We start from the raw sequence: 25,235 nt of genomic DNA on the forward strand, positions 1-25,235 counted from the left end.
TCTGCTCGCCATGCTTCGGACAAGGTGCCTCACTACGCTCAGCACAGGTTACCGTTCCCAATTGTAGTACACGTGGATCGTAAATTATGAAAAAGTTAAAAAAAGGAAAAAAAGTGAAAAATTCATGTTGAACTTTTGACGCTGTCGATGTAAGTCTTGTCGCCCTAGAGACCGGATACCATTTACTGTAGGTGGGAGTAGGATAAGCTGTAACAATTCGATTGGATTTCACAGAGTGTTTAATGATTTGAAACCTCTGGGACTGTCTGATCGGGACAGAAGGGAATTAGAGGGTAACAGATGGGAAAAGTCATTGGCTAACTTTTTCTTTTTTATTGATTATTCTAATAATATTATAACATTTATCATCTAGATGTGTCCTAGAGTTAGTGTATACCAGACTCCTTTTATAGAAACATAGGAGCCCTATTTTAGTTTTGTCACCCACAATGTTGTGTTTGAATCTGTATGTGACTGTGCGTTTCTACCCAATTCCACTGTGGAGCTGGTGTTGGTTATACACTTGGCAACAGCAATGCAGCAAGTCATGTTAAGAAATACCAACATGCACTATTAATAAAGTCATAAATATGTTTAAATTCTGGAAAAACTCTTCTTCAGTACACCTTGACTTATACACATGGCATGGCGTTCTCAGCAGTCTTCCTTGTGTTTTTCGATCAGTGATGCACCAAGCTGTAGTTCAGATGCCACAGTGTCACGCCCGTTGGTCTGGTAATCCATCATGGAGTTCTGTACATAATGTAGACCTAATGAATCCCAGGCAACATCATACTGTACATTTCTCCGAATATTTTCATCACCTGGAAATTGTAGGTATAATGCTGGGTTATTCACATAAAAATTCCGCAAATTATTAAATGTCTACTGTACTTCCCCAAAACATGCAGACCTGTTTATTATTTCCTCGATTTAAGTTATCCGATTGCTCATATTATTATTTTGGCATGTCTTTTGGCCATTTTTCTTCTGTAGCTTTGATGCGTTAATTGTGTTTCTTGCAGATTTTATTGTCAGGAGGACATTCGGGCATTTGAGATTTTGTTCGGTGAGATTCCCCGCCCGGCGCAAGCCGAAGAACTTTATGAGATTCTTGACTCTTTCACAGAAAAATATGAAAATGAGGAACAAAGCATTAACATGAGAAAACAGGCCAGGGAGCAAAGAAAGGTATGACGTGAGTTGTTGCATATGAACTTTAGGTGGCCCATACATCAGCAATCGATTGGGGCAATTTTCAGACGATTGTGCAATTAACTCTGCAATGTATGGCGTTCACATATCGCAGATTTTGGCCCCAAATCGATTTGGATTGTTAAATCCGTTTTTTCAACATGTTTAATTTCACAGATCAATTGGGATTGTAGATTGCTGGTGTAATGGCAACAATTGGCAGATCTGCAGACCGTTTCTAGTAAACTGATGAGTCTTTCAAGATTGGCAGATCTGTAACTGAAAATGATCTGCAAATCATTGAAAAATATCTGTAATGTTTGGGCAAAGTCAGATGGATTGTAAAAACAATAAATCTGGGGGGAAAAAATGTCAGGATCTGTGAAACAATAAATTCCAATTGCAGATGTATGGGCCCCCTTAAGACATTTTCTATTGTTGAAATTCCATACATCACATTCTGAAACCAGTTTAATTTATTATGTTCAATGGCGCTAATAATTGATAAGATATGCCTCATGGTTAAAACCTATTACAACATTCTCACTCTCTCTGGTAAGAGGATATAGGTTGAAAGAAGAGGACGCCTTCCCCCATCTGTTTCACTAAATCTCTAACAGGGAATCTCTGTTGCCTTCTAGTACAACTTAATTTTTTAAAGATTGCTTCTCCCCAGTGTCCAATGTGGTTTATATTCTGATCGTTCAGCGTGATTGCTAACCTCCTGAAGAACTTTAATGTTACAAAAGCTTATCAAGAGCGATTAAGATACAATTGCTTTTATGATAAGAGTCTTTGATGTCTCCGTGGGAACAAGCTTTGCGACGCCTACTGTTGTGCGCAGATAAACCAGAGCAAACGGTAGGCTTTCAGGTTTTTATACTGTGATACACTTGAAAATGATTATTAGAAATCATATGAAATTAGACTTACAGTACAATCGGAATAATGTTAAACATGCCATTTACGCAATAATGAACCTGATAAGGAATTGTGCAAGTGCAATATGGTAGTACTAACCAGCATTGAGTAATATACACATAAAACAATAACATTTTACGTTTTAACTCTGTTTCATAGGTGTATTGAGCATAGCAATTTTTTTCCAGACTAGTTTGATAGGGGTATTGGACTCGGGGTCGACCATCTCTAGGTCGACACCCATTAGGTCAGCACCAATTGGTCAACATTGGCTAGGTCAACACTAAAAATAGGTCGACGCTGCCATTAGGTCGACATGAGAAAAGGTTGACTTGAGTTTTTCGTGTTTTTTTTGGTGTTGTGTTCTTCGTATCGTGACCGGGAACCCCAATTAGTGCACCGTGTCCCCTTGCATGGCTTGCTTTGCTCGCTATGCTTTGGGCAGGGTGTCTCACTCCGCTACCGCTGCGCTCAGCACAGGTTACCATCTCCAATCGTAGTCCATGTGGATCGTAAAGTATGAAAGTTCACAAATATGTGAAAAACTCATGTCGACCTATGCACTGTCAACCTAATGGGTGTGGACCTAAGTGGTGTCGACCAAGAGTCCGGATACCGTTTGATAGGAGCCTGAGATAATTACTGTGATTTATCTCCCCATCTGTGGCTTCCTGCACGCTTCGGTTCCCCCCCTCGCACCACAGGGGAATGAAAAAGTCTCTGATTTTTAAAATGTCAAATATGCAAGTTGACAAATGTGATACAGTATATCAGAATAACGTGACCCTTGCTCTGACCAGTCTTCAAAACTAAAGATGATCCCATTTTCATGATGAAATACAGTATGAGAGATATAGTCAAGCACACCATAATAAAATGATCTTGACATATTACCAATTAAACTATGGGAAGTTGACCTGACCATAATACTTGTTGATGAACACAATTGAATGCTTTTGATATTAACAGGTTCGATTCAGTCCTGTAGATAGAGCATTGCACATACAGTATTAGTACTGCACAAACAAGGCAAAAGCTTTAAATAATTCCATGTGGTCATCAAACATTTTCTAATGGTTTGAAACTCATTCACCACTTTTATGTACAGTTTATCAACTCTAGGGAAATGTGAACTGGACATCTGTGTTTTTTCTATCATATCAGAACTGGTGGAAGAACACAGTAAGCACATCAGGAGGCAGCGATGTTTACATATTGCCCATCCAGCCCCCCTGCGTTGAAATGGTTTTTGTTTGTTTTTACAGCATGGGCAGATTGCAGGATACCGTTCTACCTAACTTCCAAGTCCTAGGCTGTCCTCTCTACACCAGGGATAGGCAACTTGATATGCTTCAGGGGCTCTTTCGTTGCTCTTAAGATAATGGGCTATAGCGTGTCCCGATCCAGTAAACGCTTCAGTCCGGCAGAGCAATTATCAGATCAGTGGGCACTGTACATAATGAGCAATTTCTTGCCCAGTGTGTACTTTCTCTTGATCTGTAAACTGGATGGGGAGGTCGGGAATGATATAGGCATCTATTCATGAAACACTGAAAAGTGTGGAGAAGTGAGCCAGTGGAGAAATTGCCTATGGCAACCAATCAGTGTTGAGGTAACATTTCTAAAATGCATTCTATAAAATTATACGTAGCAGCTGATTGATTGCCATGGGCAACTTCTCCACTGGCACACTTCTCCACGCTTTTCACTACTTCATGAATAGACCCTATAGTGTGTGCAGCACACACTACTGTATATTGTTGATCCGATCAGGAGCTCTTTGAGGGGCATATTTATTAAGCCAGGTGAAGTGATAAAGTGGAAGATAACGCACCAGCCAGTCAGCTGTTGTCATTTTTACATCCCAGCTTGTAACATGGCAGTTAGGAGCTGATTGGCTGGTGCGGTATCACCTTCCACTGTATCACTTCACCAGGCTTAATTGTGTTTAGCTGTTAAAAATGATCTAATGATCTCTGCATACACACAATCCAATTTATCAGGCCAATCGGACAATTTTCAGCTGGTCGGCCCGATAATTGGATACTTTTATACCTTGCTTTACTCTCAGTAAAAAGTCCGTACATGTAATCAGTAGTGATGTGCACCGGACATTTTTTGGGTTTTGTGTTTTGGTTTTGGATTTGGTTCCGCGGCCGTGTTTTGGATTCGGACGCCTTTTGGCAAAACTTCCCTGAAAATTTTTTGTCGGATTCGGGTGTGTTTTGGATTCGGGGTTTTTTTTACAAAAAAACCTCAAAAACAGCTAAAATCATAGAATTTGGGGGTCATTTTGATCCCATAGTATTATTAACCTCAATAACCATAATTTACACTCATTCCCAGTCTATTTTGAACACCTCACACCTCGCAATATTATTTTTAGTCCTAAAATTTGCACCGAGGTCGCTGGATGACTAAGCTAAGCGACCCAAGTGGCCGACACAAACTCCTGGCCCATCTAGGAGTGGCACTGCAGTGTCAGACAGGATGGCACTTCAAAAACATAGTCCCCAAACAGCACATGATGCAAAGAAAAAAAGAGGCGCAATGAGGTAGATGTGTGACTAAGCTAAGCAACCCAAGTGGCCGACACAAACACCTGGCCCATCTAGGAGTGGCACTGCAGTGTCAGACAGGATGGCACTTAAAAAAAATAGTCCCCAAACAGCACATGATGCAAAGAAAAAAAGAGGCGCAATGAGGTAGCTGTGTGACTAAGCTAAGCGACCCAAGTGGCCGACACAAACACCTGGCCCATCTAGGAGTGGCACTGCAGTGTCAGACAGGATGGCACTTCAAAAAAATAGTCCCCAAACAGCACATGATGCAAAGAAAAAAAGAGGCGCAATGAGCTAGCTGTGTGACTAAGCTAAGTGGCCTTCTGTACCGTACTGCTATATATTATATACTGGTGGTCAGCAAACTGTGCAAAACTGAAATGCACCACAGGTATGGATGGATAGTATACTTGACGACACAGAGGTAGGTAGAGCAGTGGCCTACTGTGCCGTACTGCTATATATTATATACTGGTGGTCAGCAAACTGTGCAAAACTGAAATGCACCACAGGTATGGATGGATAGTATACTTGACGACACAGAGGTAGGTAGAGCAGCGGCCTTCTGTACCGTACTGCTATATATTATTTACTGGTGGTCAGCAAACTCTGCAAAACTTAAATGCACCACAGGTATGGATGGATAGTATACTTGACGACACAGAGGTAGGTAGAGCAGTGGCCTACTGTACCGTACTGCTATATATTATATACTGGTGGTCAGCAAGCTGTGCAAAACTGAAATGCACCACAGGTATGGATGGATAGTATACTTGACGACACAGAGGTAGGTAGAGCAGTGGCCTACTGTACCGTACTGCTATATATTATATACTGGTGGTCAGCAAACTGTGCAAAACTGAAATGCACCACAGGTATGGATGGATAGTATACTTGACGACACAGAGGTAGGTAGAGCAGCGGCCTTCTGTACCGTACTGCTATATATTATTTACTGGTGGTCAGCAAACTGTGCAAAACTTAAATGCACCACAGGTATGGATGGATAGTATACTTGACGACACAGAGGTAGGTAGAGCAGTGGCCTACTGTACCGTACTGCTATATATTATATACTGGTGGTCAGCAAGCTGTGCAAAACTGAAATGCACCACAGGTATGGATGGATAGTATACTTGACGACACAGAGGTAGGTAGAGCAGTGGCCTACTGTACCGTACTGCTATATATTATATACTGGTGGTCAGCAAACTGTGCAAAACTGAAATGCACCACAGGTATGGATGGATAGTATACTTGATGACACAGAGGTAGGTAGAGCAGTGGCCTACTGTACCGTACTGCTATCTATTATATACTGGTTGTCAGCAAAATTATGCACTGTACTCCTACTATATATACTACAATGCAGCACAGATATGGAGCGTTTTTCAGGCAGAGAACGTATAATACTGGTGGTCACTGGTCAGCAAAACTCTGCACTGTACTCCTCCTATATAATACTGCTGGTCCCCAGTCCCCACAATAAAGCAGTGTGAGCACAGATATATGCAGCACACTGAGCACAGATATGGAGCATTTTTCAGGCAGACAACGTATACTGGTGGTCACTGGTCAGCAAAACTCTCCACTGTACTCCTCCTATATAATACTGCTGGTCCCCAGTCCCCACAATAAAGCAGTATGAGCACAGATATATGCAGCACACTGAGCACAGATATGGAGCGTTTTTCAGGCAGACAACGTATACTGGTGGTCACCGGTCAGCAAAACTCTGCACTGTACTCCTCCTATATAATACTGCTGGTCCCCAGTCCCCACAAGAAAGCAGTGTGAGCACAGATATATGCAGCACACTGAGCACAGATATGGAGCGTTTTTCAGGCAGACAACGTATACTGGTGGTCACTGGTCAGCAAAACTCTGCACTGTACTCCTCCTATATAATACTGCTGGTCCCCAGTCCCCACAATAAAGCAGTGTGAGCACAGATATATGCAGCACACTGAGCACAGATATGGAGCGTTTTTCAGGCAGACAACGTATACTGGTGGTCACTGGTCAGCAAAACTCTGCACTGTACTCCTCCTATATAATACTGCTGGTCCCCAGTCCCCACAATAAAGCAGTGTGAGCACAGATATATGCAGCACACTGAGCACAGATATGGAGCGTATTTCAGGCAGACAACGTATAATACTGGTGGTCACTGGTCAGCAAAACTCTGCACTGTACTCCTCCTATAATACTGCTGGTCCCCAGAATAAAGATATGCAGCCCCCTGAAACAAAGGGAGAGGACGCCAGCCACGTCCTCTTACTATCATTTCCAATGCACGAGTGAAAAATGGCGGCGACGCGCGACTGCTTATATAGAATCCGAATCTTGCGAGAATCCGACAGCGGGATGATGACGTTCGGGCGCGCTCGTGTTAACCGAGCCATACGGGAGAATCCGAGTATGCCTCGGACCCGTGTAAAATGGGTGAAGTTCGGGGGGGTTCGGTTTCCGAGGAACCGAACCCGCTCATCTCTAGTAATCAGTGGGAGAGACGCCTATCTGTAATATCATATCTGTAGGCATTTTAAACGAGCCCATAAAGCTACTGTATAATATACAAATATGACAAAGTAAGACGTAGCTGGGGGTTGCAAGTAAGGGATTCCTCATTTGTGGGTACAGGTTGAGTATCCCTTATCCAAAATGCTTGGGACCAGGAGTATTTTGGATATCGGATTTTTCCGTATTTTGGAATAATTGCATACCATAGTGAGATATCATTGCGATGGAGCCCAAATCTAAGCACAGAATGCATTTATATTTCATATACACCTTATATACACAGCCTGGAGGTCATTTTAGCCAATGTTATAATGTACTTTGTGCATTAAGCAAAGCTTGTGTACATACACACAATTCATTTATGTTTCATATACACCTTCTACACATAGCCTGAAGGTCATTTAATACAATACTTTTAATAACTTTTTGTATTGAACAAAGTTTGTGTACATTGAGCCATCATAAAACAAAGGTTTCACTGTCTCAGTCTCACTCAAAAAAGTCCGTATTTCGGAATATTCCGTATTTCGGAATATTTGGATATGGGATACTCAACCTGTATTGGTTTATATTAGTGATTGAAGTCCGGTTCACTAGTCTGTAATTTTTTGGCTACGATAAGGCCCCCTTTCTTTAAAGAACACCACATCTTCTGTCCGATTCTCCTGTGGCACGTAACCAAATTTGTCCAGTTCTTTTTGCACACATACTGTAGTTGAGTCCATTTGAGCATTATTTTTCTTAACCATTAGCTCTTTTCATATTGCCTGTTATATTATGTCTGGAAATTATTTATGCTTCGTTATGGGTTAAGTTAATGTCTGTAAGTTAATTTGTGTTTAGAATGTCCCCTAGGATATCTGGTATATGACCACGTGCTCTGCTCACGTGGGTATGGCAGTTTCACATTATTTAGTTGGTGGGGTTCTGAATAGATCGCGCATGTTTTCGTGTTTGACCATGAGAAAGGTGAGCTGTTACATATGTCAACCACAGGCAGAACGAGTTGTTAAAGTGTTTTTGCAAATGAACACTGCACTGCAAATACAGCTCCACAATACATGGTCAATGTGTGTTTGGCAACAGCCTCCCTCTTCCCCTATATGTGTGACCTCTTATCTCAGTGATGACCTAATTTCTAACATGCTTTTGTTTTAAAGGCCAGAGAGATGACTTCAAAACCAAGTAGGCTGCGTTCTCACCAAGCTGGAAATGGCACGGAAGGTAAGTCACAGGTTCTGTTTTATATGAAATGGTTGATGCCTCCTTATGGCCTGTATACTCTACATGGCCAAAAGTATGTGGACACCTGGAAATGAGACCCATATGGCTCTAAAAGGTGATTCCAAAATCATAATGCAATAGCTACGATACCAACTTACCTGATGCTTGAAAAAAAGTATAGGTTATTCATAATTATTGGTCATTATACCGTTCTAATGTTAATTTCTATTATATCCTAGAGGATACTGGGGTCCACATTAATACCATACAGTATAGACTGGTCCACTAGGAGCCATGGGCACTTTAAGAATTTGATAGTGTGGTCTGGCTCCTCTCTCTATGCCCCTCCTACCAGACTCAGTATAGAAAATGTGCCCGGAGGAGCCGGTCAGGCTTATGGAAGCTCCTGAAGAGATTTCTGCATTTATTTTTCTGTTTGTTATTTTCAGGCAGGACTGGTTGTCTCCAGCCTGCCTGCTTCGTTGACTTAGGGGGGTGGAACGGCCCAACCTCCTATAGGGTTAATGGTCCCGTTCCCCGCTGACAGGACACTGAGCGCCTAAGGGAACCATTCGCAAGCCCCGCCACGGCGAGCATACATTCCCACAGCACGCCGCCACCCCTAACAGAGCCAGAAGACAGAAAAGTGGGGAGTACTATGCCGGCGTCCCGGTTAGCGGGTCGCCGGCTATTATGGCGGCATGAGGGTACGGAGCGCGGCTCTGAGAGCAGGCTGTGTCTCCAGGCTCAGAACAGCGCGGCTGCACCGCTTATGAGGGGGCGAGCTGAGCCATCTAAAACTGTACCCACACTGGCAATCTGCTTACAGGGACCCTGATTCACTGTATTAAGCACCAAAAACCTCAGCCAGTATTAAAAAAAAAAAAACGGGAAGACCGCGTGCCATTGAGGGGGCGGGGATTCACTATGCGCAGATCCAGCAGCTCACCAGCGCCATTTTCCCTCTGCAGTTCCACAGTGACAGACTGACAGAGAAGCGCAGCTCCTCCAGAGGGACTCCAGATTACCTCTGCGGTACCAGGGGGCCATAGCAATGGGATGGGGGGTAGCGTTATTGGTGTACTAAACTCCTATTAAGGTACTTAGTCTGCGACCCAGCTAAACTTGCAATTAGCAGTAAGGGCGCTGTGTGGCTGGCTCCAAAATACTCTGTCTCTCCCTAGCAGGGCTCTGTGTGGGTTACTTGTGCTTAAACTTTTCCTGTGTTGGGGGTGTGATTTCACATTTACAGTGTCAAAGGGGTGTGTTTCATGCACGGCAGAGTATTTTTCTTCCCCAGGGGGATCACTCAGGATAGTACACATTCTCAGGCTAGTGGGTCCGAACCATCATGGTTGGATTCACTGAAGGGATGATCTCGACTATTTCTAACAAATTATCCCAGAATGAGAAAGAGACGCAATACTTAAGACAGTCTGTGGATGACCTGATGAATAGAGATTCAGGTACCACACCAGCGCCTTGGACCCCTTCCGTTTATCCACAAAAGCGTACACTGGCTCAAATCCTGCAGGCTGACACTGATAACGACGCAGAGGAGGGTGAGGTGGACTCAGTGGAGGTATGCAGCTCTGTCACAGGGGGTACAGGCTCTGATAGAAGCTATTAGAGACGTTCTGTAGATTCCTGATAAGGTGATGGAGGAGGTATCTTATTTTAATGTAAAAAAGAAATTCTCTGCTGCTTTTCCTGCATCAAAAGAGTTGAATTCTCTGTTTGAAGAAACCTGGGTTAATCCTGATGAAAAAGTTTTGGATCCCTAAGAGATTACTCACATCCTTCCCCTTTCCTCAGTATGATAGAAAAAAATGGGAAAACCCACTGATTGTTGACGCATCTGTATCTAGGTTGTCACGTAAGATAGTCTTACCTGTCCCTGGGACAGCCCCCTTAAAGGACACGGCTGACCGTAAAATTGAGAACGCTCTCAAATCCCTGTACACAGCTGCTGGGGTGGCCCAGAGACCCACTATTGCTTGCGCATGGATCATTAGGCCATTGCTAAATGGTCAGGTAATCTAATTGACGAGTTAGATTCCTTATCCAGGGTGGAGATAGTTTTACTCCTACAGCATAACAGGATTTTTATGGTTGAGGCCATAAAAGAAATAGGTTTGCTCAATGCACGCACCACGGCCATTGCAGTGTCAGCACGCAGGGGCCTATGGCTACGCCAGTGGACTACAGATGCGGATTCCAGGAAAAGCGTGGAAAACCTACCATTTACAGGTGAGGGCCTGTTTGGTGCTGAACTGGATACGTGGATTTCCAAGGCTACGGTGGGTAAGTCTACATACATACCTTCCTTCCGCAGCGCCCCCCCCCCAGCTAGGAAAACCTGTTCTGCTCCAAACCTGCAGTCCTTACGGACAGCGAAACTTAAAAACAAAACCAAAGGTTCTTCTACGGCCTTCAAAGGCAATAGAGGTAAACCCAGAAAACCAGCAACTGCAGGTTCACAGAAACAGAACCCCGGTTCTGCTTCCTCTAAGCCTTCAGCAAGACGGAGGACCGCACTGCCTGGAAAACAGGCAGGTGGGAGCCCGATTAAGATACTTCAGTCACATATGGGCTACATCATGCCAGGATCCCTGGGTCAAAGATCTTATAGCCCAGGTCTACAGACTGGAGTTTCAGGAACGCCCACCTCACAGATTCTTCAAATCAGGCTTACCAGCTTCTCTTACCAGTAATTCTTGGTGTCTCTGGATATCCAGGATGCGTATTTTCATATTCCAATTTGGCCGCCTCATCAGGCTTATCTAAGGTTTGCATTACAGGACTGTCACTACCAGTTCCAGGCCCTGACATTTGGCCTCTCTACGGCAACTAGGGTGTTCACCAAGGTAATGGCAGAGATGATGTTTCTCCTTCGCAAACAAGAAGTGAACATAATACCGTACCTGGACGATCTGATAAAAGCACCATCCAGGGAGAGGTTGTTGGACAACATTGCACTCTCAACCCGACTACTCCAGGATCACGGGTGGATTCTGAACCTACCAAAATCTCATCTGGAACTAACACAGAGGCTTCCCAAAATCTCATCTGGAACTAACACAGAGGCTTCCGTTCCTGGGGATGATACTGGATACGGAGGCATAGAAGGTATTCCTTCCTTTAGACCAGGCATTCCCAACCACGGTCCTCAAGGCACACCAACAGTGCAGGTTTTAGTGATATCCAGGCTTCAGCACAGGTGACTTAATTAGTAGCTCAGGTATTTTGATTTAACCATCTGTGCTGCAGCCTGGATATCACTAAAACCTGCACTGTTGGTGTGCCTTGAGGACCGTGGTTGGGAATGCCTGCTTTAGACAATGCATTGGTAATCCAGTCGTTGGTATGGGATGTTCTAAAACCAACCCTGATATTGGTGCATCTATGCATTCGCCTCCTGGTGAAGATGGTAGCCTTTTACGAGGCACTGCAGTACGGAAGGTTTCATGCAAGGCCCTTCCATCTGGATCTGTTGGACAAATGGTCTGGATCACATCTTCACATGCACCAGAGGATCAGTCTGTCACCAAAAGCCAGGATTTCTCTTCTGTAGTGGCTTCAGACTTCTCACCTGACCGAGGGCCGAAGGTTCGGGATTCAAAATTGGATTCTGCTAACCACAGACGCATGCCTCAGAGGTTGGGGAGCTGTCACCCAGGGTGAACAGTTCCAAGAAAAATGGTCAAGTCAGGAAACCATCCTTCTAATCAACATTCTGGAACGAAGGGCCATATACAACGCCCTTCTACAGGCATCACATCTTCTTCAAGATCGTGCCAATTCAGGTTCAGTCGGACATTGTGACGGTGGTAACTTACATAAACCGACAGGGAGGAACGAAGAGCGGAGAAGCCATGTCAGAGGTAACAAGGATTCTCCTCTGGACAGAAAGACACAGTGTGGCGTTGTCGCCAATATTCATCCCGGGAGTAGACAACTGGGAAGCAGACTTCCTCAGCAGACATGACCTCTACCCAGGAGAGTGGGGCCTTCACCCGGTGGTGTTCGGGTGCTTGACACGTCGGTGGGGAATGCCACAGATCGACCCGATGGCCTCTTATCTCAACAAAAAACTCTAGTGGTATTGTTCCAGGTCGAGAGACCCACAAGCAGTGGCGGTGGATGCTCTGGTGTCTCCATGGGTCTACCAGATGGTGTACGTGTTTCCACCATTTCCATTGATCCCAAAAATTCTCAAAAGAATAAAAAGAGAAAAGGTTCAAGCAATTCTCATTGCTCCGGACTGGCCAAGAAGGGCCTGGTACGCGGATCTGCTGGAGATGCTACTTGAGGACCCGTGGCCTCTACCTCTTCGTGAGGATCTTCTACAACAGGGGCCGTTCATCTATCAAGACTTACCATGGCTACGTTTGACGGCATGGAGGTTGAGCGTCAAATTCTAGCACAGAAAAAGATCCCGGGTAGGGTTATTCCAACCCTGATCCAAGCCAGAAAGGGCGTAACGTCTAAGCATTACCACTGTATTTGGAAAAAATCCGTCTCGGTATAAGTACAGGAAATTTCCTGCGGTGGAATTTCAACTGGGGCATTTTCTCCTTTTTTCTGCAGTCAGGTGTGGATGTGGGCCTACGTTTGGGCTCCAAAAAAAGTCCAGATTTCGGCCTTATCCATTTTCTTTCAGAAACAATTGGCTTCTCTCCCTGAGGTTCAGACATTTTTGAAGGGGGTTCTGCACATCCAACCGCCCTTTGTGCCTCCTACTGATAAAGCTAACTATTTATCTTATAACATTCACTATAAAATGGGTAAGAGACTCAGTACGCAATTGGCGTATGGGGTACCGTAAGGGTACGCACTTAGCGTAGCAGACGCTTATCCGAGGTCGAGACGCACATGCGACACGCTCGCTCACAGCTTAACGCTTGGTGACGAGCACGCTATAGGCGGCCGAATACCGTAATGCTTCGCTACTAGCGTAGCATACGGTCATGACCATGAGGGGAACACGAGCGGTGCAGACGCTCACGGGATGACACTCCGTAAACCTTGTATGCAACTCAATGAAAGGCTGAGTCTATACTGTAAACCTTGGTTTCGTAATGTGAGCACAATGCAATGCTAATTAACCTCTATTGTATGAAAGCCTCTTGAGCGATTGAGACACTCTGAATACTCTCAGCAATGTAATAAACACACAATACCTTGCTAAGGTTCCAACACCTTTACTAACAATATCTAGCTATGTAAAAGTTAAAACAGTTAACAGTTCATACACTACAGGCTAACATCAATATCTAAGCAGACTAACTACACATAAATATACAATAGCGTCACAATCTTATACAATAACAGAGAGAGAGAGAATATGGCAAATACAAACAGGGAACAAGTTGGTTACAGAGAATAACTTACACACACTGGGGAATGATCGCTGCGCAGCTTCTGGTACCAGCTCCGAGTTAGTCAAGATGAAAACCGTTTGTGGAGAGAGAGAGAAAATGAGCTGGCCAGGCTGGCTGTCCTTATATACACTGCATACAGTACACTACAAAGGGACCTATAATCTCATTGTTCATTGGACACAGGAATCTGTCTTCATATTACAACAAAAGGTCATAGGTTTGTTTGAACAGGTGGGCTGTGACTACCCCAGACTGCTCAGGTGGGAGGGAAACTCAGGATTTCCAACACATGGATAATGAATAAATGTCCAGAAACTACTAATAGACATAACTATATGCAGGAGCGATTAATCTTTACCTAACCAGCACCGGATTGTTTCTAATAAAATGTTCTTTAGTTAGGTACCAAACACAACTGCTCAAACCCTGTCTGACCCTTCGTACCATGAAAAGAGGAATTCCTCTGTCCAGGGACCAGTTACATTAAACAAACTTACAGTTATTATTAAAGGGAACATTATCTATAACACACACTATTTGGATTTACTATGTAACGATTGAGTCGCCCGCTAGACGCACACAAACTCTACCGTAAGTGCGCATACCACGCGCCAATGCGCACGGCCGTGGAGGCGCCGTCACGCATCTGCGAATATGCGCACGCACGGGAGAGCGTGCACGTGCAGCGGGCAAGCGCATGGGGTGAATATATGGCAACGTGTAGCATGATATTTTTCCGACTTTGGCAGTCAACAATAACTGCCACTTCCTAAAACAATTCAAAAAGAAAAATATATACCATCATGCTAGTACCATTTTATGATTGAGAAAAGGGAGGAGAGGAGAAGGTGGGAAAAAGATATGACCTAGTGAGATAGTAGAAGCATGTGTGTATGAATCCATGTTTGAGGGGTCATATATCATCGTGCCGTACGTGTTTTAAATCAAGCTTCGAGGTATTGCGAAGTATACATTTGAATTCCTTCTTATCCCGTATTAAGGGTCTGTGGATGGGCTGTCAAACTTTACCGAGCTCTTTTCGGCTTTTGGTTGCAACAAAATGGGGGAGCACATTTTAGTTGATGATACATGAATGGGGGGGTATGTGAATGCAGATATCTGTGTCTATATTCCCTATCGACTATGTGTGTCATTACCTGAAGGTTGTAGAGGTGAAGATAAGAAGTAATTAGTACAAATGCAGTCATAAACTATGTGAGTTTAATATGCATTCGCCGATTGAGGTCTTGTCTGATGTCTTGTCTTGATGTACATGTTGTCTGATGTCTCTCGATGCTTTTGCTATAAATGGCGACAAAAGCTTTTCCATTGTCCAGAAAGTTACAGTCACTAAAATATTTGGGCTATCGTAAAAATTTAAAGTCACTAGGGATATTGGGGGTCTGTGGTATAGTCCATTGATGGTCTGTATAAAAGAGGTTGTCAAATACTTCTTCCAAGCGGATGTCTTTGTACCTTGGAGGAAAACAAAGGAGAAACGGGTGAAAGAAACGGACCGTGGAATCGCATTTTCATCACAACATTGTCTCTATCGTTGGGTCATAAATCAAATTTGTTGTTGTTATTATAGTGTCTTCGCTCCTTAAACTCATCACTCTGGTATTACCTTTACACTTCGTTAAAATCCGAACGCATCTAAATATCAGGCCAACAAATATGACGACTCCCAATATACACAAGAGAAATTTCCCTACATCCATGATAATACCTTGGGCCCATTCTCCTAAGCCCGTGAACCAATTTCGTGGGTTTAACCATGACACCCAACCGGTCAGCTCATTGCCCACAGCGGCGAGAGTGAGATTATGTCTCCTCCGGAACTCCCACTTTAATTGCAAAATGTCATCCATCTTTTGGTCTATGACCTCGACTGGATCCTCTGTGCTGTTTGTAATGTACGTGCAGCACTTTATTTCATATTGAGTTGCTAGGGTAACACAATACCCGCCTGTCACAGCTGTGAGGTACTTGAGAATCATCCTATGCTGAACCAGTTCTGTTTTGTAGGCTTGTAACTCCCTCCCTGTATACCTGAATGTGTCGTCATACATTTCGGTGATATTGTCTAATAAATTTGCAAGCGCAGATATATATCTATAATTTAACACTCCTCTGGCGGTACGAGTGACATCTAACGCGAGTAGGACTTGAATCCCGGTGGATTCATGGATCAGGTCAGAGGCCGGATGCTCTGTTCTTTCTACCAGGTGCCGTTTAACGATGTGCTCGTAATGAGTGTGAGTATAAGGAGCTTGGGCACTGCGGTGAATATCTTTCATTTTGTTATGGGATACAGTCATTACCTCAGGCAGTACTTTTCCAATATAACATAATCCCTCTGAGTTTGGGGCAAGCCACTTATACGCCTTCCTCCCGCATATGAAAGATGCATCATCGGGGAGAACATATGGGACGGAGTATGACATTACCATGTTACAAATTTTCATGTGAAATCTCCTAACCCTAATTCTCCCATCTGTTTAGTACACGTATCTGTTTGTACGATATGTGCACAGTATCCTGGTGATACTTCTCCAACTCGCATGGTCCTACTTCCTAAAGTGTACCTATACCGGAAAAATTTTCTATGGTCGGCTATCTGGCGTATAAGTTCTGTGTCTATGGGCATTCTGTCGGCTCTGTGTGAAAATGTCATGGTTTGGTTACTCCATGACACTTCCCAATTTCCCGGCTTTCGGGGATTGGAAATGTTAAAGCACACTAAGGATCTATCCACATGATATTGGTGGAGCTTCAAACTAGGAGGACTAGAGATATTAAACCTCCTGTCCACCGGCCTCTTACCACTTAGCTCAAGTACCTCTCCTACAGTTAAAGGGAATGGTACTAGTCCTGATTTGCTATGGCCTTGAGGTACTTGAGAGCATACCCAACAGTCTGTCTGATTTAACACTTTACCCACTAAGGAGTGATAGTCACTCAATGGATGCCGGTCCATATGGATATTAAAACTGGATTGACATTTCTTGATGCACCCATCCTCAACTATACTGTCACAGTGTCTACAGATGCAGTTCTCTTCTGCTAACAATCCTTCACAATTCCTTCTATTGTCACTGCTATCAGATCGTTTTCTGATACTAGCCTTTACTCTGTGATTATGTTGTTCTTGGAAATCTACGCCTCCGTCTCAGTCATCAGAAACCCATTCCGGATCCTTTCTCGACCTCACTGGTACTCTCACCGAAACAGACTGCTCTGGTTAACATCATGGTCAACAGGAAAACACGGACTGCAGTCTCTTGGGGCGAGTCCATCTTACAGGAGGAGAAAGAGAAATTTGTAATGGGGGCACAAAAAAAATACTTTGAGGGGAAAGAAAAAATGTTATGATGCTTTTGTCCTCTAGTCGTGTTGTTCTTCTTGCTCTGCTGTCATCTCAAAAGTGCTGTCTCTCAGTCTTCCAAACGAATCATTCTGGTGATACAATATTCCTTCCAAATCTGCAATCTTTCTGTAATGAGCAAAAATCTTGCATTACCATTTGTCTAACTGATGTGTGACATACCATCTTTAAAGCATGAGAACATAAGAGAGAAGAGGAAAAAAACAAACGAGAGAGTGAACAATTCATATATATGTTACATAAAACAACAACAACAACAAAAAACATTGTCAGATCTTCCGTTCACCATCAGGCTGTCACACCAACACATCCATTGGTATCTTTGAGCAGTCTCCCCCACCAGTATTTCCACACTCCACCCTTTTTGTGCCTGGCCAGGACACACCGATGTCGGTAGGTCACACTGGGGTTAGGTAGACTTCTGCAAAGACCAAGTAGCTATGTGATGTTTGAGTTCTGCCGATGAACGTCAGAGATGGGGGAAAAAACATTTACAAATCAATTACAACGTTTACCCGGCCGTTCCTGTGTCTACAAGGAACTGACCTCCCAATTTCATTAACTGTAACCTCAGGCTTACTATCAGTCCTAATGATCACTTTTCCCGACTACATATTACAGGTGCGGCCCAAACTTCTTCCTATATGATCCCTGATTACAATTTCGTGTGTCATAACTCTGCTCGTGTTCTTGTCTAGGGGGTCTGACTTTATGTGGGCTGTTACAGTTGCTGGCATAATGCCCTTCTCTTTTACAAAGATAACAAACCCTTGGCTTCCTCCATGTGCCAGTGGCCTGGGGTTTCGGTCGATTTGATGCCTCCTCTAGTGCTTGGATGCTCATCACCATCAACCGCTCTCCCTGTGCTTCCCTGGTTCTTTGGATATTACGGTCATGCTCGATAGCGGACTCTCTTAATGCAGCCACCGAGATACCTCTCCAGTGAGGTAGAGAGGTTTGTACCCTGATTCTTAGTGTGTCTTTTAAGCCGTCCATTAATACGGACACAGCTACTTCTCTATGATTCACATTTGTTTTAATGTCTTCTATCCCTGTATACCTAGCCATGTCCTGCAATGCCCGATGGAAATAATCAGCAGCTGTTTCTCTCTCTTTTTGTTTGATGGAGAAAATTTTGTTCCATTTGACAACAGCAGGAAAATACACTCCCAACTGCAGATTGATTCTTTTTACATTATCTTGATTGTACTCATCCGTAAGGGGTACCTCTTCATCTAGTTTACAGTCAGTGATAAATTTCACTGAGTCGACATTGGGGGGTAAACATGCCCTCAGCAATACCCGCCAATCTTTGTTATTGGGCTCCACAGTATTTCCTAGCTCTCTAATGTACTTCTGGCTTGCAACTAGATCTTTCCTAGGATCAGGGAATTCAGACACCATTGATCTTAATTCCGTTCGGGAAAAGGGGCAGTGCATGACGATGTTTCTGACAGGAGTGACTCCTGAAGTGTCAGTTTTCCCATTTGGTACTGCAATTACCCTGACAGGATTAAGTCCAATAACGTCATTCTGAGTTGGTTCTACAATATGAGGTACATTTGTTTGTGCGTGATATATAACACCATACGTACCTGTGGACACAACCTCACCTGACCCTCCGTTAGGGGGTTTGATTACTGCCTTTACCGATTTGGTCGCGTCCACCTGGATTTCTTGTATGATGGCTGCTGGGAAAGGTGCCGACATCGTGCTGGGCTCACTTTCTTGTTTGTGATCCTGAGGGAAGTTTAACATGGGGTGCAACTTGCACCGGTTAACAGTGGTACATTTAACAGTTTTACTTTTATCATTGTTACATTTGTTACTTTTATCATTGTTACATTTATTACAATTATTCTTATCATCAATAATACAGTTGCTAAGTGCATGTTTATCAAACACCAGTGTGCCACTCTCTGTAACCACCTTCTCTCTTGTTGCCATATTTTTCTTACCACAGTGAGAGTCAGCTGTGTAAGCTAATCCTCCTTGTATTTCACCTTCCTGTTGCCATATCTGTAAACAATCATAATGTCTAATTCGTTGCTTCCCGGATTTTATGAGACAGATCCTTCGCCTTAAATTATGCAATACCTCTGAGTCAAAACTACCTATCCCAGGAAATGGTGCTTTATCCCCCACAGTCATTCGTGTCCATTCGTCACAAAAGGTCTCAGTGTGGGGACCATACCTCCCCCACATTACTAACCGAGCAGACCCTCGGGGTCTGCAAGCCTCTTCAGTCTGAACCCTGACTGCTAAACGTCCCTGTGTTGTGCACTTGGCTTCCATTGTGGACCTTTTTAACACAGAAAAACTTCCTAAAATGCACCAAACACAGAAGTCTACGGTGGAAGTTTTCCAAGCTCTTCCACCAGCTTCTTCTGCTCCGAGTACAACGAATCCGCCCCTTTTAGCAGACCCACGTAATCGTTGCAGGCCCTACCAGCGAAAATTCCTTACCTTTATATTTTTTTACACAAATCACGCTTGCATGTGCTCCCTACAACACGCATGAGGACAATTTAAATATACGACCTCATATCACGTTGCGTTATTGGTCACACATACAACCGTGTGGTCCAATCGTACCACTTATAGACACTTGTTGCCTATAAATGGTAGGATCGTTGGAGTCTCCCTACTGTGCTCCAAAACAGCCAGAGCGTAATACCACGAAAACTTTATTACACTCCGTCGCACGTTTTCACCTAGACCGTGCTCATCACGTATTCACCTAGACCGTGATTCACCAAGACTTACTTCACCAAGATTTACTTCACCAAGATTTCACCAAGACTTCACCAAGAGGAGTACAATACACTCATACCGTTTTCAACCCACTATCATTCTATAGTTTTCTGATCAGAAAAATAATTTCCCGTAATCTGATAGCTCTCCCCTGAGGCATTACAGTAAAGTAAGGTATTTAAACTAAATTTTGGAAACTGAAATCAATTTGTGCTATTATCGCGTTGCCTCCTTATCGCTTACTTAAAACAATACTATCGTGTGATTTGTATCATGTGGGCGTACCCAGACGCTCCGTTGCGTAATATACGCTCCGTGCGTCGGCCCTTGCGTCGCGTACGCTATTCTCACCCTTTTGTTAGAGACACGCGTACGCCGGCCAGATATGTCCACAGAAATACAATTAACACGTTTATATCAATGTAAATGATCTTTAACTGTAATCATCTACCGAGCACCACACAGGTCTTTCCTTGTATCTTTAGGCAAAGCTGTGTGCGTGTTTTACAAATTACTCCTTAACTTATTATTTTTACTTTTAACTACCAATAGCAACAAATCTTTCTCAGCACGTTATCAATTATGAAATGGCAACCAGGAAGGTGAGATGTGAAAGTACACAGATGAAAATGCAATTCTAAATTAATCTAATAACATACATTGATGTAAGCACGCACATATAGATATTACATATATGTACTAATCATTATTACATATATGAGACCTTATTCAGTGCTTCTAATTTGCATATGAATGTGCTTTTTTTTTTTACTAATCTGTGAAGGCGATTCTCTTCACTGCTAGGGAACAAAACCAGTTACACAGGTTCATTTGCATTTCAATGGCCCATCTTACAAGTAGCAGAGTTAAACAGGCTCTTGAATGGGGACAGTGACAAAAAAAAAAAAACTACGTTTTATTTGTGTATTTCCTAAATTAAATATTTATTTTATTATTAACTTTTATCAAACTCTATCTGAACCACTCATGATTGACCATGACATGGACTAAACAAATGCATTAAAAAAAACTAATTAAATGATGATTTCTTTTTGACAATGGATGGCTGATTATTTCCAGAGTCAACTGAAAATCAGCCGCTTAGGGGAAAAAATAATTTGACCTTCCCAAAATGGCCGCTGCTCCTCCCCCTTCCACATCCATGAGGGTTACACAAAATGGTGGACAGACCATGCGGCTCCTTTTGTCACACAGAAAATCATCATGCCAGCCCCTGAAGTTATTTTTAAGCCTGGGTAAAAACTATCACGCTATGCAGAGCGATTAAAAATACTTTTAAACCTATTTAAACAGACAAGCCATCCAATCTGCGTGTGCAGTTGGCACCAAATAGAAATAAAAAACAGATTTACAAAGACAATAGCTTAATGTTCCTACCTTCCTCGGATTTCACCAGCATCCCTACAAGCCAAAAGAATCAGATGCAGACTCTCATCTGATCAGCACTACAAGATACTACCTTTGCTCCCTTTGCTGATCGATAAAGTCTGCGCATTTTCGCCTGACTGAGGATATGAGATGGACCGGACTTGCCCCCAATTGATAAAGCTAACTATTTATCTTATAACATTCACTATAAAATGGGTAAGAGACTCGGTACGCAATTGGCGTATGGGGTACTGTAAGGGTACGCACTTAGCGTAGCAGACGCTTATCCGTGGTCGAGACGCACATGCGACACGCTCGCTCACAGCTTAACGCTTGGTGACGAGCACGCTATAGGCGGCCGACTACCGTAATGCTACGCTACTAGCGTAGCGTACGCTCATGACCATGAGGGGAACACGAGCGGTGCAGACGCTCACGGGATGACACTCAGTAAACCTTGTATGCAACTCAATGAAAGGCTGAGCCTATACTGTAAACCTTGGTTTTGTAATGTGAGCACAATGCAATGCTAATTAACCTCTATTGTATGAAAGCCTCTTGAGCGATTGAGACACTCTGAATACTCTCAGCAATGTAATAAACACACAATACCTTGCTAAGGTTCCAACACCTTTACTAACAATATCTAGCTATGTAAAAGTTAAAACAGTTAACAGTTCATACATTACAGGCTAACATCAATATCTAAGCAGACTAACTACACATAAATATACAATAGCGTCACAATCTTATACAATAACAGAGAGAGAGAGAGAATATGGCAAATACAAACAGGGAACAAGTTGGTTACAGAGAATAACTTACACACACTGGGGAATGATCGCTGCGCAGCTTCTGGTACCAGCTCCAAGTTAGTCAAGATGAAAACCGTTTGTGGAGAGAAAGAGAAAATGAGCTGGCCAGGCTGGCTGTCCTTATATACACTGCATACAGTACACTACAAAGGGACCTATAATCTCATTGTTCATTGGACACAGGAATCTGTCTTCATATTACAACAAAAGGTCATAGGTTTGTTTGAACAGGTGGGCTGTGACTACCCCAGACTGCTCAGGTGGGAGGGAAACTCAGGATTTCCAACACATGGACAATGAATAAATGTCCAGAAACTACTAATAGACATAACTATATGCAGGAGCGATTAATCTTTACCTAACCAGCACCGGATTGTTTCTAATAAAATGTTCTTTAGTTAGGTACCAAACACAACTGCTCAAACCCTGTCTGACCCTTCGTACCATGAAAAGAGGAATTCCTCTGTCCAGGGACCAGTTACATTAAACAAACTTACAGTTATTATTAAAGGGAACATTATCTATAACACACACTATTTGGATTTACTATGTAACGATTGAGTCGCCCGCTAGACGCACACGAACTCTACCGTAAGTGCGCATACCACGTGCCAATGCGCACGGCCGTGGAGGCGCCGTCACGCATCTGCGAATATGCGCACGCACGGGAGAGAACGTGCACGTGCAGCGGGCAAGCGCATGGGGTGAATATATGGCAACGTGTAGCATGATATTTTTCCGACTTTGACACTACGCACCTGTGGCATCTCAATGTGGTGTTGCAGTTCCTGCAATCTGAATGGTTTGAGCCTTTACAGGACGTTGACGTAAAGTTTCTTACGTGGAAGACCGTCACACTGTTGGCCTTGGCTTCAGCAAGACGTGTGTTGGAGCTGGGGGCATTGTCTCACAAGAGCCCCTATTTGATTTTTCATGAAGATAGGGCTGAACTCAGAACTCGTTTCTTCCTAAGGTGGTGTCAGCGTTTCATATCAGCCAACCTATTGTGGATCTGGTGGTTACCGAAACCTCTGTTACTTCAAGGTCCTTGGATGTTGTGCGGGCTTTGAAGATCTATGTGAAGCGGACAGCTTGTCACAGAAAATCTGTCTCGCTGTTTGTTCTCTATGATCCCAATAAAACTGGGTGTCCTGCTCGTTCTCTATGATCCCAATAAAACTGGGTGTCCTGTCTATTGCTCGTTGGATCAGGCTTACTATCCAGCATGCTTATTCTACGGCAGGCTTGCCGGTTCCAAAATCTGTACAGGCCCACTCTACAAGGTCGGTGAGTTCTTCCTGGGTGGCTGCCCGGTGTGTCTCTCCTCTACAGTTCTGCTGAGCAACTACTTGGTCAGGTTCGAACACGTTTGCTAAGTTCTACAAGTTCGATACTTTGGCCTCTGAGGACCTTCAGTTTGGTAAATCAGTTCTGCAGGAACCTCAGCACTCTTCCACCCGGTTTGGGAGCTTTGGTACATCCCCATGGTACTAATGTGGACCCCAGTGTCCTCTAGGACATAAGAGAAAATAGGATTTTAATTACCTACCGGTAAATCCTTTTCTCGTAGTCCGTAGAGGATACTGGGCGCCCGCTCAGTGCTTCGTTTATTCCTGCACTATTACTTGGTTAAGTATTGTTGGTTCAGCTGTTGCTGTTGGTTAGCTTGACTTTTCTCTAGTTTGTGTGTGCTGGTTCGGAATCTCACCACTATCTTTCTATCCTTCTCTCAAAGTATGTCCGTCTCTTCGGGCACAGTTTCCTAGACTGAGGGGTCTATTTACTAAGCCTTGGATGGAGATAAAGTTGCTGGGGATAAAGTACCAGCCAATCTGCTCCTAACTGACATTTTTTTCAAACCCAGCCTGTGATATGGCAGTTAGGAGCCGATTGGCTGGTACTTTATCTCCAGTAACTTTATCTCCATCCAAGGCTTAGTAAATAGACCCCTGAGTCTGGTAGGAGGGGCATAGAGGGAGGAGCCAGCCCACACTATCACATTTTTAAAGTGCCCATGGCTCTTAGTGGACCCGTCTATACCCCATGGTACTAATGTGGACCCCAGTATCCTCTACGGACTACGAGAAATGTATTTACCGGTAGGTAATTAAAATCCTTTTTTTTTTTTTTTTTTTACACTTGTGTAGTGTTAAAATAATTGTGCCATTTTCATTGGATGTACATTGCACTAACAGGGTACATAAACAGAGACACTTCCGTTTATGACGTTTGCATGATTTTCAGGTCAGGTTCCATTGCTTCCATGCCATGTATTTTCCCATTTATAGAGATGGAGCATTAGCCAGACAGCACAATCAAACTTCTGTCAGAATGACTGAGCCATTTGAACCTACCCGCATCGCACTTCCATACACATAGGAGCAGGCAGGATTAGTATGATTCAGCTGAGCTGTTCTCCCTCTGCCCAGCGGCTCTCATTCATTTGACTAAAAGCGATGTCATCTGTATTCCAGTTTGAGAGCCTTTTATTGGCTGTGTGCCTTAATTACTGTACTGATCGCTATAAGGGTGGTACTGTGTAGTTATTTATATGTATAGGTGAAGACTAACATACATAGCAATAACTGTACTCTGTAGTGTGCAATAAATAAAGAATAACACCAAATATTAAGAAGTAAATGACACATACAGACTAGAGAAGGCACAGTACTATACTGTTACTCATATGGACAGAAAACAAAGATATTGGAATGAGTAGCACTGTGTATGGAGAAGCTGCGCTGTTTAGTTTCCCATATGAATAGAATAGGAACGTACAGTATACAGTGCGCAATTAAAAACTCTTTTCTCCATGTATTCAGAATAAGACCAGGTAATGAGAATTACATCAAGGGCTCAATATGCTGTATGGAGTGCATATCTGTAGGCTGTGTTCATCACTATTGTGTCTAGCTCGTAGCTCTACTTTTATTGCTGTGCATGCAGGATGACTGTGCCTGTGTGAGCGTTATAGTGTTTCTCAGTTGTTACACAGCTGTGCCGTGGGGTTCACAAAGGTGACCAGTGGATTGGGGGTGCAGGGGGGTTGTGAAAAACCAATGTTAACCTTAATAAATGTGAC

At 43.4% G+C, this 25,235-nt stretch overlaps 1 protein-coding gene across 1 annotated transcript in view; it reads left to right on the forward strand.

Annotated features, from left to right (window-relative positions):
- The window catches only part of SH3YL1 (SH3 and SYLF domain containing 1), a 297,391-nt gene that overhangs the window by 223,332 nt on the left and 48,824 nt on the right, over positions 1-25,235 (forward strand). The window contains exons 7-8 of the mRNA XM_063915498.1: positions 1,026-1,191; positions 8,360-8,423. Coding sequence (XP_063771568.1) covers positions 1,026-1,191; positions 8,360-8,423 — 230 coding nt within the window. The remainder of the gene's footprint in view (positions 1-1,025; positions 1,192-8,359; positions 8,424-25,235) is intronic.

The sequence above is a fragment of the Pseudophryne corroboree genome, chromosome 4, assembly GCF_028390025.1.
Source record: "Pseudophryne corroboree isolate aPseCor3 chromosome 4, aPseCor3.hap2, whole genome shotgun sequence".
Classification (NCBI taxonomy): domain Eukaryota; kingdom Metazoa; phylum Chordata; class Amphibia; order Anura; family Myobatrachidae; genus Pseudophryne; species Pseudophryne corroboree.